The 14,259-nt window shown below is 45.7% G+C and overlaps 2 protein-coding genes across 4 annotated transcripts; one reads left to right on the forward strand and one right to left on the reverse strand.

Annotated features, from left to right (window-relative positions):
* The first annotated feature begins 566 nt into the window (after positions 1–566).
* LOC136490684 (cryptochrome-1-like) lies at positions 567–4,606 on the forward strand. 3 transcript variants are annotated; one of them, XM_066486886.1, is made up of 5 exons: positions 567–1,103; positions 1,719–1,937; positions 2,273–2,979; positions 3,082–3,904; positions 4,271–4,606. In XM_066486886.1, exons 1-4 carry the CDS (start codon positions 755–757, stop codon positions 3,889–3,891), a joined length of 2,085 nt encoding a protein of 694 aa, XP_066342983.1. In that variant the 5' UTR covers positions 567–754; the 3' UTR covers positions 3,892–3,904; positions 4,271–4,606. The 3 variants fall into 3 exon arrangements, with proteins under 3 accessions (XP_066342983.1, XP_066342982.1, XP_066342984.1); XM_066486885.1 differs by having other exon boundaries at positions 3,082–3,887; XM_066486887.1 differs by lacking the exon at positions 1,719–1,937 and having other exon boundaries at positions 3,082–3,887.
* Positions 4,607–5,926: 1,320 nt separating this feature from the next.
* On the reverse strand, positions 5,927–13,867 carry LOC136493076 (ubiquitin carboxyl-terminal hydrolase 4-like). Its single transcript, XM_066489115.1, has 6 exons — positions 13,378–13,867; positions 9,910–10,026; positions 8,017–8,115; positions 7,518–7,703; positions 7,251–7,432; positions 5,927–6,928 (listed from the first exon to the last, which is right to left on the reverse strand). The coding sequence occupies exons 1-6, from the start codon at positions 13,498–13,500 to the stop codon at positions 6,529–6,531; spliced, it is 1,107 nt and encodes a 368-aa protein (XP_066345212.1). The 5' UTR covers positions 13,501–13,867; the 3' UTR covers positions 5,927–6,528.
* Between the last annotated feature and the right edge of the window lie 392 nt (positions 13,868–14,259).

Raw genomic sequence — 14,259 nt, forward strand, 5'->3', positions numbered from 1 at the left:
ACATTTATTTTGGAAAATCACCATATTTGTTTTTGTCCAACATGTAAACAGCTCAAGCGATTTCACCCCTTTTTTCTGTCAGATAATACTATTGTAATACAAAGTAAAGAATATTATATAGAGGAAAAGGGTGAGGACCAGGAAGATAAATGGACAAGGAGAAAAAGTTAGATCAAATCTAGGGCCTGTTCGGTTGATATTAAAGCCAGCAGAAGTTGGGCTTGTTCGGCTGGCTCCGGCTGGCTTGTTCTGCCACACACGAAAGCACTGTTTACGTCCTGCCAGAACAGTATTTTTCTCTCACAACAATCAGTCGGAACAGTATTTTTCAGTCCTGTCGAACAGGCCGTTGTTTTACTGTGAAAGAAAAATACTATAGAGCTGATAAGTTGGCTGAACGGGCCAACCAATACCGATATCCACAGCCTCTTTCTCCATTGGACCAGAACTGTCCCAACAAAAACCAGAAGCACCAACAGCAAAGAGCACCAAGCCAGCAACACCAAACAAAAAAAACGTAGTCAAATTGCACATCAGGGGGGGGGGTGTGGGGGGGGGGGGGGGGGGGGGGGGGGATTACTCTACAGCTCGTGCGCCCACTCCACCACTGTTCCTGGGAATCTTTGGAAGGAAGAAAGCAGTGGGTCTCAGCTCACCACTCATTCCTGGCTTCATGGCTTCCTGACGTCCTCTCCTCCTGATCCAAGAACGCCGGGGGTTCTTGGAAGGAAAGTTCTGGGATTGGTCGGCCATCATGTCGGCCTCGTCCTCGTCCCTGTGCGGCGGGGACCCGGCGATGAGGAGCGTGGTGTGGTTCCGGAGGGACCTCAGGGTGGAGGACAACCCGGCGCTTGCGGCGGCGGCGCGTGCCGGTGGGGAGGTAGTGCCGGCGTACGTCTGGTCGCCAGAGGAAGAGGGCCCTTACTACCCCGGGCGTGTGTCCCGGTGGTGGATCAGCCAGAGCCTGAAGCACCTGGACGCCTCGCTCCGCCGCCTAGGGGCAGGAAAGCTCGTCACGCGGAGGTCGGCCGACGCCGTCGTCGCGCTGCTCCAGCTGGTCCGCGACACCGGCGCCACGCACGTCTACTTCAATCATCTATACGGTTTGTTCCACGTTCCACCCAGTAGTGGCACATGTCTGTCTGAGCTCAGCTTTTTCTAAAAAAATAGTTCTTTTTATGTTGTTAGTTCTTTTTATATTGTTATTATTACTCAGCGGCTGTATCCAGGATTCCCCTCCTTGGTGTGTTGTTCATGCTTCAAGATTAATTCTTGAAATTGGCTTCACTAGATAAAACAAATCAATTGCAATTTTATTTTCTTTTTGTTTCACTATTCATCTGATTTGTTCCATGTCGAGCAGATCTTTATATTATTGAGGTAGTGCTTGATATAGTACTATTCGTAACTCCACATGTCAACTGCTTCCCAGTTGAGCAAGAACCCTGGTCTCAAGTCTTGAGTCTTGACAAACCTCCACTTGTCAACTGAGTAAAATCCCAGCATTTCGCCATCTCCTTCTTAATTCACAAAAGTTCTTTGCTTCCCTAGTTCCCTAACCATCCCAATGGTATGTCAAATTCCACATATAGTAGTACTGTAGTACTTTAGTTTTCACTCCATTGTTTGCTTGTCCTGGTACTAAGAGAACATGCTTTAGGCCTTTGAGACTATATCATATTAGATCTTACTCAATCACTGTGTCACCATCTTTTCAGACCCGATCTCACTAGTCAGGGATCACCGGTTGAAGGAGATGCTGACGGCTGAGGGCATCCTTGTGCAATCTTTCAATGCGGATCTGCTGTATGAGCCATGGGAAGTTGTCGATGATGAAGGGCAACCATTCACCATGTTCGCCGCGTTCTGGAACAGGTGCCTCAGCATGCCGTATGACCCCCCTGCACCCCTTCTGCCCCCGAAGAAGATCAATTCAGGTGCTTGGAGAACTATGAGTTTAAATTTTCTAGCTTCTACTTGTACAGATAGCTTATTGACCACATATTGTTTTTGACTTCCGATGCATCATGCATTGTATATTTTGCAACAAGAGTACACGCAACTAAAGAAGATTACACACAATTAAAATGCTGAGTTATCTGTGTTTGTCTTCTGCAAACAATGTACCATAACTTATCCTTGTCCAATTACTAGTAGTCATTTAGCTCTCCAGCTGGTTGATCAGTTAACCATAGTATCATAAGCATTGTGCTTGTGCTACAAGTTCATGTTGAATTAGCTCTTGAGTTGATTGGCCTGAAATTTTGAACAGGTGACTTATCGATGTGTCCATCGGAAGATCTGATCTTTGAGGATGATTCAGAGAGGGGAAGCAACGCTCTTCTGGCCCGAGCATGGACGCCAGGGTGGCAGAACGCAGACAAGGCACTGACGGCCTTCCTCAATGGTCCATTGGCTGACTACTCAGTGAACCGCAAGAAGGCTGATAGTGCGAGCACATCCCTACTCTCACCTCACCTGCATTTCGGTGAGCTTAGTGTGCGCAAGGTTTTCCACCTAGTTCGTATGAAGCAGCTTGTGTGGAGTAACGAGGGCAACCATGCTGCTGAGGAGAGCTGCACCTTGTTTCTCCGTTCCATTGGCCTGCGGGAGTACTCTCGGTACCTGAGCTTCAATCACCCAAGCAGCCATGAGAGGCCCCTCTTGGCGCACCTCAGGTTTTTCCCCTGGGTGGTCAATGAGAGCTACTTTAAGATTTGGAGGCAGGGAAGGACTGGGTACCCGCTCGTTGATGCTGGCATGAGGGAACTGTGGGCGACAGGATGGTTGCATGACCGGATACGTGTGGTGGTTTCAAGCTTCTTTGTCAAGGTCCTTCAACTTCCATGGCGATGGGGTATGAAGTACTTCTGGGACACATTACTGGATGCTGATCTTGAAAGCGATGCACTGGGCTGGCAGTACATCACTGGCTCTCTTCCTGATAGTCAAGAGCTTGACCGCATCGACAACCCCCAGGTGCGTGCAGCTTTTAATTTCTGAATAAATCAGGCCACTTAGTAATGATAAATAATACTGAATACTGATGCATTGTCATGGCAATCAATTCTTCGATGCCAGTTTGAAGGCTACAAGTTCGACCCGCATGGGGAGTATGTCCGACGGTGGATTCCTGAGCTCGCAAGGCTACCGACAGAATGGATACATCATCCATGGGATGCACCTGTTTCCGTGCTGCAAGCTGCAGGAATTGAGCTGGGATCCAACTATCCTCTCCCCATAGTTGAGCTAGACGCGGCCAAAGCCAGACTGCAAGAAGCCCTATCAGAAATGTGGCAGCTGGAGGCAGCATCAAGGGCCACCATGAACAATGGAATGGAGGAAGGCCTCGGCGATTCCTCAGAGGTTCCGTTTCCTCAAGAATTACAGATGGAAATCGATCGGCAGCCAGCCCAGGCAACAGCCAATGTGCCGATGACTGCTCGGAGGCGTGAGGATCAGATGGTGCCTACCATGACCTCTTCATTGAACCGAGCTGAAACAGAGGTTTCCGCCGATCTAGGGAACAGTGAGGACACTAGGGCACAGGTTCCGTTTCATGCACATTTCCATCCCCGAGTTGAGAGGGAAGACATGATCCAAAATACTGAAGGCCCTGTGCCTAGAATCAATGGCACTCACCAGCACAACATCTTTCAGCAACCTCAGAATCATAGGCGAGAAGCTCTTGCTCCATCAGTGTCGGAGGCTTCAAGTAGCTGGACCGGCAGAGAGGGCGCTGTGGTCCCAGTTTGGTCACCTCCTGCAGCATCAGGCCATTCAGAAACTTTTGCTGCTGATGAAGCTGACGTTTCTAGTAGGAGTTATTTGGATAGGCATCCACAGTCGCACCGGCTGATGAACTGGAGTCAATTATCACAGTCATTGTGAGTTCGGATGCACGGTAACTCATTTGTTCTCACTAAGTTGCATTGTTGTTGCACTAGCATCGCAATTTGCAGCTTATCATGATAGCACGCATGATTAGTATATTACTTAACCTCAACAAAGTGTCTAAAAGATGATGCTTTCTACTTGGTGCAGAAGGCTATAACAATTTAAATAAACCAGGGACATGATCAGTGTGGGGTCTCCTATTTTGGTGGTGGTGGTGGGGTGGGGGTGGGGGGGGGGGGGGGGGGGGGGGGGGGTAATTCATTAATACCGGTATATTTTTGGAAGGGAAAAACTGGTATATGCTTATGTAAATTTATCAAAGGCCTAAAGTAGCTGAAATGGCGTCTAATATTTGATGAAACTTGATCTGCAGGACAACAGGCCGGGACGTGGAAAATTCTGTGCAGCCAAACTTAACCGGTTAGGGTTTTCTGAAGATGGAATTCATATGTAGATTGTCCACTCAACTGCTCATCTATAGTCTGATGGGATGGAAACCAGGCAGCTTTTCCTGGTGGTGATTATAGTTGTGTAAATCTCATCTTCTAGAACGTGTGTGATCGATATAGTGTGGTTGGCTTTAAAAAGTCACTATTATTGATCAGACAACAAAGGTTTTGCGCATTTTGAGCCCTTTTTTTTTTTGAGGTATGTGATGTATGTAACTGTACATTCCCTTGTGTTTCTCAGTTAACCATTGTTAGTTTCATTCTTGCGTCTTGTATAGTTGTATTACTGTTTTATGTTTTGCCGGAGTTGTGGAGTAACTTGCTCCGCCCTGGGGATTTGGAACTCTACTATGGCCTCAACCAGCGTCTAGTTCATTTTGAGAGGAGGAAAAACAAAACAGCCCATCATTACAGTGCACGGAGAAGTTGGAGCCGTCTATCAAACATAGATCTCAGATGTATTGTTGGTTTTGGCTAGGACCACTGCCAGACCACAGCTTGCAGGCACCAGGCAGAGGATTGACTAGGGCCCTGTATCCGACCATAGGCTCCTTAGACGCAGAGGTTGGAGGGCTGCCATGGCCTCTCACGAAAAAGAGTGCATGCTTTGCAGTCCTACTCGTCTTGACAACGTTGTTCGCGAGATCTTTTGTCGTACGATCCTTGGAAAGATATCTTGGCGGTTGTTGGAAGATCGCGACACGACATGATCGTCATATCATGATTACTTGAACACATCAACTTGATTGTGGCAAAGCCTTGTTAGGCTGTGTTTAGTTCGTGAAATTTGAGAATTTGGCTACTGTAGCACTTTCGTTTTTATTTGGCAATTAGTGTTCAATTATGGACTAATTAGGCTCAAAACGTTCGTCTCGCGATTTCCAACCAAACTGTGCAATTATTTTTTTTTCGTCTACATTTAACGCCACATGCACGTATCGCAAGATTCGATGTGATGGCTACTGTAGCACTTTTTGGGAAACTTTTTGAGAACTAAACACAGCCTTATATGGAAAGGCGCAAGAAACGAAAGCGGGATGATTGAAGGGGAAAGAAAGAAAGAAAGAAACTTCCAATGAACGAGTTTGTTAACCTTAATTATTATAGTACTATTGAACAAGGAAACGTCATCGTCTCCGTAGCACTGTATCAACTGTGATTAACCATGTGTTACTATTAGCGGTGTGACGAATGAGCCGAGGACGAGCTGGCCCCCTGGCCTCACCTGAGCCTTGAGATGCATGCCTGCCCCATTGGCGGAACGGAGAGGCCAGCCAGACGGCACTGGCTAGCTGACCGCACCCCATCAGGCCATCACAGCGATTGTGAGCGCTCAGAGCTGCCGCCACGTGATGCTCTACCGCTGCCCTCTCCTGCCGTTGTCAGCGTTCCTGAAGATATGCAGCGGCAGGCAATCAACAGTGATGCTATGGACTACAGACAGGTGCATCTATCACTGCCGACTATCGAGACCGCCGGCCTGCGTTGAGCCGTTGATCATGATTCATGTGGGCATGTGGCGCAACATATGAAACTTCCTGCAGGTGGCTCTGCTGCAAACCGCGCGACGCGGCCGCCGGCGGGCGACTGGGAAACGGGGCGCGCTCAGCTTTGCCAGCACGAGTATTGAGAAGAGAACCACAAAATCAAAACACAGAAACACTAGTACCTGGCATCACTCACACCTCACTCGACTTTTTTAGCACATTGACGACAAATGCAAGCTATTAAAGACTTTCACAGGAGCAGCTCCTCTGGCTTGACACAGAAAATACAGTTACATGAATCAACTGCACGATAAACTGAAAAAAGAAAATCAAACATGCTACACGCCACACGATTCCAGCACGTACATGGATCAGAACTGGTAAATGCGCAAAATTATGAACTAGAATTGATGTACAGTGTGCCCAATAGTAAAGTCCCACTCTTTAACAAAAGATGTTAGCCCTGAGAACAAACTGGTCAGGCGAACTTAAAAATTACACCTTATTTCATCGTTGGGAGCTAGATTCCATTATCCCCTGTACACTGAAACCACCCAAAATCTGGCGTCCTCACCTCATACAACCTCTTCAATTCCATGGAGGTAATGAAATAGTAGCTGTGTAGGTACAAGAGTGAACTTGCATGCCCCAAAGAGAAAAAGGAGAAAAGGAACAGGGAAGGTGAATAAACCGATCTAACTCTTCCCACCAAGCCCCTCGTAAAACAAGATATACCCATGGTCTGTGTTGCCTGAGTATTCATGTGAGGAACCGAAGAATGTTTGTAGGGTCTGCTCTTCAACCATCTCGACGTTTTCGTCGTCGAAGAACAACCAGTGGTTGTGGCTTTTGACAAGGCTTACATAATGCCCATGGTTGGGGCCACTTCCGACATGGATCACGACAGCAAAGAGGGAGTACTCAGTGTCTACATCGTCAGATGTATTACTGAGCTTCAGTTCCATGGGGAATACAACCCGGTATGAAAGCTTCTTATACCGGCCAAGCTGTTCAATGTACTTGAAACGCTTTAGATGGATCACCAATATGTGGGGAGCCTTCTTGATCTTCATTCTCTTCTGTGCTTCTTGCAAACTGGAATGCGACCAAATAATGGAGTTCAGCAGTAACAAAGGACTAAAGTGAAGATGATGGTCCCTTCCATAAGGTAGCGACAGCATGATATTTTTCAAAATCTATACAACGTAGATTGGGTCCAACAACGGTACGAGGGAACCAAGATTACTCAGGGGTCAGGGCTTTATGCTGTCGCAGAGATCTACCAAAACAAAGTGCCCCCCCCCCCCCCCCCCAAGTAGGATGACAATGACCAGTAAAAATTGGCATAATTCTAAAGCAAAGAATGCTGATGATGATGACAAATAAATACAACCCAAGGGAAACATGGTATAGTTACCTGCAGCACTTGTCGCAGAAGAATTTATCCTCTGCATTTAAAGTCTCTGTAGAACAGAAATTTTTCAGGCAGCTTGTGATAGAACTGTTTTGTTCAATGTCAACACTAAGATCAAGAAATGTTTCATCCCTTGCAGTTACTGTTTCACATCTTAAGCATCTTGTTTCGTTGGTCAATATGCCCTGCAAAGTTTGTATGCATGTAAAGATGATGGTAACTTGAATCTAGAAGATAAAACACAAGGCACTTTTCAATTAGTTCAGTCACCTGGAAATTTTTATGGACCAGAGTAACTGGTGGTTCTTTTTTAACTCCATTGGCTAAAGGTTGAACTGGGCCATTTGGAGCTTTTTCAGGAGATGATGATTGGGGCGAGTCCTTAGCAGGACTTGACTCTTTTTCCAGAATATCAACAAGTTCATTCAAAAGGAAATTTAAGAACTCGTGTGCATCCTACAAAGAACCATGGAGCATATTTTAGTCAAGAGAAGTGGCTGTTTTGGAGCTACCATAAAAACTAATTCATTCCTGAAATGACTGCTTTTGAAGATACCATAATAATTAAAACATTTCTACAACAGCAGAAAAATGTGGGCACATCGCACATGAGAACACATACAGCACTACACTACAATAACTCATATCCATACTTAAAGCTAAAGTAAATATTGCTATACAGTTTGTTACTGTGTCAATCCAACACAGTGAGACTAGCATACTACAGCAGATCAGATGAAATACATTGCTATGACATGGTGCAAATTACCTGGTGCATGTAGCTGCGAAACAACTCATTCTGTTTCTTCACTCTCTGAACAAAACGTTTTGGAGCAATAACACCGGTCTTTTTCTTTGCTTGGCTTATCTACATGATACACAATGAGCAACTCTTAATTCACCTCTTCATTCTTTATGGTGGCAAATTGCAATATCATGCAGATTGCAGAAGTTTCACGTGACATACAAAAGACTATGCACTAACACTGATACACAAGGATGAAGTGAAACAAAGCATTGACAACAAAGATGTCAAGTCAAAGAACTTTACCATACAAATTTAAATGACATCAGGATCATATTATATGCAATGTTAACAAGTCATCAGACTAATCGTGATTAGTCGGCTGATCGGTGCCATAGCAATCAGTTATGCACTATGATTAGTCACGATTAGTCGGGCTGATCGGTGCCATGGCGACTAGGAATCTATGATCGATTAGACGATTTGATAACATTGATTATATGTCAGGTAATTAACAGTAGAACTGTTGGAGCTTACGGATCTGAGGGCGTAGGAGTGGGAGATGGAAGGCCAGGGCTTGAAACCTCGGCGACGAACTGGCGGCGCCGTGTTCGGCGCCTGGCTGGAACTGGGTGACAACAGATGACCGTGAACAGTAACGCCCGAGGGCCAAAGGTGAGATAACTCAATCTCAGGCTGATCTTTATTCCTTTTGATTGTTTGACACTTATACCAACTCAATAACAAACCTCTCCTAAATCTAAGGGCTAACAAACTTGACTTAACAAACTCCAACTAAAATAGCTCTCTTAATAACTAATCTCCTATTGAACCGGCTGGAGCCCAACCCAGCTCCCACGCCTGGCCCTGGTGCCGTACTCTGGTGCAAGCCCCCCACCCAACTGCCTTAGCCACTCTTCTTGTTACGACGGTGGTACACCTTTCCCACCATAACAAGAACAGTACCCATTACCTTAAGAAAGTTGTCCAACAACCAATTGCAAAGCAAGAGGCAGCACAATAAATATTTTATAGCCACTGGCACAGAGCTCACATTAAGTACGACTTAGCATGAGATTCATTATTCAAATGACAAGTGGTGATGCTATCCGAGCATGCCACATGTGCATGCATGATGCATCCATGAGTGGGTATGTTGCACGAAATTCAACAGATGCATATAATATATGTAGCGATAGGCCTATAGCAAAATCAACACTAACAGGAGGTTTCAACTCTTACGATAAACAACTAAAAAAGATGATTTAGCAGAATATAGATTTTCAGTTTATATGAGTATTATACTACTATCTCACTTTAAGTAGGAAGCAAAACTAATTGACCAACACCTAAATATATTAAACAGCATAAGGAACATGGAGTGCCAAGCAAAGAACTACATATCCATGAATGGACCTCTATTGACAGTGTTATCCAAAGAAAGCTATACATATACAGCTTGGATACTGCACATGTTAGAACTTCAATGCAGCTAACAAAAGTAAGCAAGCAGGAATGCAGCATATATCCTATCAGGAAAGGGCCAAATAATTGGAGATTTTGAAACTCTTAATATGCTAAAGCCAAAAAGGTATCTGCCAATAACAAGAATTAATAAGCTCACATAAATATATATAGAAAATGAGAAGGATTTACTTCATTTACAGTGCCAAGCGGGTAAACTCTACATAACTATCATCACCTCAGAGCAAGACAAAATATACATTCTTTGTACACTTGTACCACATGAAACCCAGATATAGCACTACATGGAATCATCGTTTCAACCTCTAGTCTAAGTGATACCCAAAAAGTCAAAATTTACCAAGAAAATTATGACACTCTATGCTCATTTTACAAAGTAATAACATTCTAGAGTCATTTATATCATTTGGTATAATCCTATCTACATGTTACCTGCATAAAAAGGTCGGCCAAACAAGTCAAAAGATTTTCCTCAGCGTCACCTGGAGTTTTGTTATTTGCATAATATTCCAGTAACTGCTCCCTGAATGGAATGCAAAAATAAAGTGCCTGAAACAAGAGTATCAGTGTCAGATTTATGTTAAAAATGCATGTGACAGAAATTATAGCATATTAAATACAATATTTTGCACTGAGCTAGCATATGAGAAGTAGAAAGTATTGACCATTAGACAAAGTTATGCTACACTGATCTACTTGGTCTTGGATCATCTAAAGACAGCAACGGCAAATTGCCATACACATTAAACATCATCTCTTAGTTTTTACGTTGAACACACAACAGAATGGTGCTGGCGCAGCGGGAGAATTTGAGAAAGTGCACACAGCAAATGAGAAAACAACAGGATTGGTTGCTATTGGCTTTCTTTATGTAGTGAACAAATAATGAATGCTGGTAACTCGGAAGCAAACATCTTATCCAATGGTGCTAACTCCATGGCAATAATTTGTTAGTTATCACAAGCCAAGCTAATTGTTGCAATGTACTGTTAAACTACAGAAGAACGAAACTCAAAACCTAATTGGTTCGTTGATTTCACTGCTAGCTCCAGACAGCTAGCAATTTGCTAAAATTTATCCAATTAAAAGACAACAGGAAACCGACTAACTCAAGGATATCTCATACTACGTCCATGCAAATTATCAATGGCAACAACAAAGCCTTTTAGTAACAAGCAAGTTGGGGTAGGCTACATGCAAATTATCAACATAAAAAAAACTTTCACCAAAGACAAATTGGTGTATGTTCAGGAACCGAAGCAAAGAATGCAAATATTCTAAAGTGGACAAAGACAGTGAACTGTAGATAGCTGCCTACCTCAGCACCTAATACTTATATTAAGAAAGAAAAATTGCTCTCATACAACAAAATATTCCTTCCTACTGGATTCTATTTTACCACTACTTACTTTCACCTTTTGCTCCATCATACCACATTCCTATATATAGGATTGAAGATCGACAGGACAGAATAGATCCAAAATCCAATCAACAGTGCCTTCATCTCTCCCCGCCTTTCCCAACACTTCTCCTGCATGGAGCATTTATCCTTCTCGCCCCAAGCCAGTGTCACACCTCATCCCAACACCAATGCCTCCCAACCAGATCCATGCCTCCTGCAGCCGCCACTGCCAAATCTGGCCATCCCCAACGAAGCCACCGCCCCATACAGTGGAAGGGTGGAAGCTTGAACCAGTAGCAGAGCCAAAAGCCTTTAAGAGCCCGGGCGATCCTCATTATGCAAAATTATTTAGCTAGTAAATTATAGTATCCTTCTTTGATATAAAGAAAATTTTCTTTTGAACTTCGCCGACGAGCCTGGCCGGCGGCCCGGGGTGGCCGGGCGGTGGCTCCGCCACTGGCTTGAACCAGCAGCCGCAGCATGGCCTTCACGATGTGCTGTACACATGACTCCTTGGAGACACTTGAATTGATGAGTTGCTGTGGTGCGGCACAGCGGCAGTAGCGAGGAGTGGCAAAAGGTGTGGGGAAGAAGCTGGGGTGGTACCAGCGGAAGGGCATGGTATTCCCCATGGTATCAAGGCCTGCAGGGGTGGGTTCAGGAGGGCAAGAATGACCAGAGAGAAGGAAGACGATGCGAGAGGGATGGGTGAAAAGGGAGGTGGTCTAATGCTAAAGTAGTAATCCAGATATGGGAAGTGGTATGTTTGCAAAACAGCTCTGTGAGTGGAATATAGGCAATTTGGCCACTAAAGAAAAGGAAACCCTGTGAATTACTGGCTACCTAATATGCTATAAGAAAATGTAGACAGGTTTTCAAAACAAAGTTTTGATTAAATGACTTGAGTAGCTGACATATTAAAACCTAGCATGACAACCTGGTGCAAATGGTTTGGGTTCATGCACAAGGAGATCTAGACCAAAGGTACATTAAATAATCAAGGCAAGTGAATCACGGTAAGTCAGAAGCAATTAATTCCCAGAGTGACAGTTTTTCAACTAAGAAACAGACAAGGTTCAAAAAAACGCTAGGCGCTAGGCCACTACCTAGCGCCTAATCGCGCTTAAACGTTTATGTTTTAGTAACACAATAGCTATGTATATGGAGATGCGGCTGCATATATGAAGAATAAATGAGAAATAAAGAGTTATGTCTATAAAGCCCACTCAGCCCATTGTCTTAGGAAAGCCAACAGCCCATCTAAGCACAATATGTGCTACCAGTGCCCTAACAGCCAGCACCATTCCACCGATTCCCACCCAGCCGCCGTAGGTTCTCAGGTCTTGCGCAGCAGCTTCCCGCTCCCTGCGCGGCCGCGCCCCCATCCCCATGTGCTCCCGCGCCCCCTCCCTGTCCCTGTCCGATCTCTGCTCCGGCGCGCCACCTCCGCTCCGCTTGTGGGCAACCTCGTCTCCTTCTGCTCCCCCTTCGTGGTGCGCCCCTCCCACCTCGTCTCCTACTCCACCTTCACTCCGCGCTCTTTTTCCCTAACCCGATTCTTTCCCGCACCTCCCTATGTCCACACGCGCTCGTTTCCGACTTTCCGCCGGCGCCTGGGACGCTTTTTCTGCACGGAGATCGCACACGTTTTCGCCGGCGCCTGGGCCTAGCGCTTTTTTCGCCGCACAGGCCCTCAACGACGCGCAGGGTCACCGTTTAGCGCATAATCACGATTAAACATCCATGCAATCACGTTTTTTTTCAAACCTTGGAAACAGATACATGCAAGCATTATCTAGACACCCCTAATTGCCAAGCAGTCTTTGCATGAAGATTCTAAATCTGTCAAAAAGCGCGGGAGACATAAACACCTCTTGTTAAATATTTCAGTTACATGCCACAACCAGATTAAAATTTTCAAACCTATGGATTCTAGAGCTATCATATAAATGGGTCGTCCTGAGATGCAAGAGGATTGCACTTACATCCCAGCTACATGTATTGTGCTACTGGTTGTCGTCTGTAAGCATGCTACAATGGCAAGTGTTGAAAATGATGGATATCTATGTGTTTGTAACTTCTTATATACTTCATCGGAATATGAAGCTAATAATGATGGTACAGGGCTAGCATAACCAAAAATTCATATGTCAGGCAACTCAGAACAGTTTGGACTCACATTACCAAAAGACTTTTCATATCAGCACATAAGTTACAGTAGCACAATACCGAATGCATTGAGCAACTACTATACAAACAGTTTTGATTGATTTTGTCAAAGGATTTTAAACATATCAGCAGACACATCACACTACAACAGCATATCTCGAATCTGGCGACCAAGTGCTCCAGCATAATATCTAGCATATACACACCTACAACTTAAACAAATAAATAAAGGCACCAATCAGGCCGTTTCACCACACTACCGCGCTTACCAGTATCAAGCCTAGCATAACCAAGCATCAAATCTACTAGCTGTTGGCATGTCTCCATACCTGAAGGACACTGTTGCAGTAGCAGGTGTTGCCGAAGTTCTCAAGGCCGAAGTAGCGCTCGCCTTCCGGGAACTGGTCACCGAGGGCCTTCTCAAGCTTGGAGCCGCTGGCTCCCATGACCATCCACCGGTCCCACCACCCAGAGGCGGCGCCGGCGAGGTACCGGAACCCTGACCCGAGCCCTGAGCGGCTCCTCTCGGCAGCCGACGAGGCCTCCACCGTGGGCGATCGCACCGGATTTGCCGTCCTAGGGTTTGGTGGCTCGCCGCGCACGCGCGCGGCGGAGGGAGGGGGAGGGATAGGAAGTGGCGGGAGGCCGATGCGAAACACTAGGGTTTTCGATCCGAGTGGGCGAGCGCGGCGAAAGGTACGAGGATTGAGGAAGGAATCGCTGCTGCTGCTGCTGCTTCTGCTTCTGCTGCTAGCACTGGCGCTGCTGCTCCTTCCGTTGGGGATTTCTCGCCTTTTTCGCAGGCGATGAAACCGGAGGACTCGCTTGATTTAGATCGGCCTCGCCTTGGTGGTTCTTGCTGTTTGCCTGTTTCTGTGGTGTGGGACCCGGACCTATCTGTATTTCTTTACTCTCTTTCTACCGTAGATCTGTGCCCGTACTTTTTCAGTCGACAAACAGTATTTTTCTCTCACACCAAATCAGTCAATAGTTCTTTCAGCCAGGCTCGTAGCGGTTTTGTTGCTACTGTGGTGTCGGGTACCTTAGAACGAGGTACCCCGAGCGAACAATCAAAGGGGTCACTTAAGTCCCGTCAAAAAACAAAGCTGCAAGGTAAGCCGTGGGCCCCTCACCCACCACGTCCGAGCCCACCAGGCCCTCCGCCACGCCTCGAGCCTCGCGCAGGAGGTCTCGGCATCCTGACGCAATCT

The sequence above is a fragment of the Miscanthus floridulus genome, chromosome 11 (genome assembly GCF_019320115.1).
Source record: "Miscanthus floridulus cultivar M001 chromosome 11, ASM1932011v1, whole genome shotgun sequence".
NCBI lineage: Eukaryota > Viridiplantae > Streptophyta > Magnoliopsida > Poales > Poaceae > Miscanthus > Miscanthus floridulus.

Bases quoted from the DNA above. Each gene is read 5' to 3' on its own strand.
- LOC136490684 (XM_066486885.1), top strand. From the start codon at position 755: ATGTCGGCCTCGTCCTCGTCCCTGTGCGGCGGGGACCCGGCGATGAGG. The intron at 2,980-3,081 runs GTGCGTGCAGCT...CTTCGATGCCAG, and splicing joins ACCGCATCGACAACCCCCAG to TTTGAAGGCTACAAGTTCGA. The intron at 3,888-4,270 runs GTGAGTTCGGAT...CTTGATCTGCAG, and splicing joins AGTCAATTATCACAGTCATT to GACAACAGGCCGGGACGTGG.
- LOC136493076 (XM_066489115.1), bottom strand. From the start codon at position 13,500: ATGGTCATGGGAGCCAGCGGCTCCAAGCTTGAGAAGGCCCTCGGTGAC. The intron at 7,704-8,016 runs GTAATTTGCACC...GGTTCTTTGTAG, and splicing joins TTCGCAGCTACATGCACCAG to GATGCACACGAGTTCTTAAA. The intron at 7,433-7,517 runs GTGACTGAACTA...CAAACTTTGCAG, and splicing joins TGGTCCATAAAAATTTCCAG to GGCATATTGACCAACGAAAC.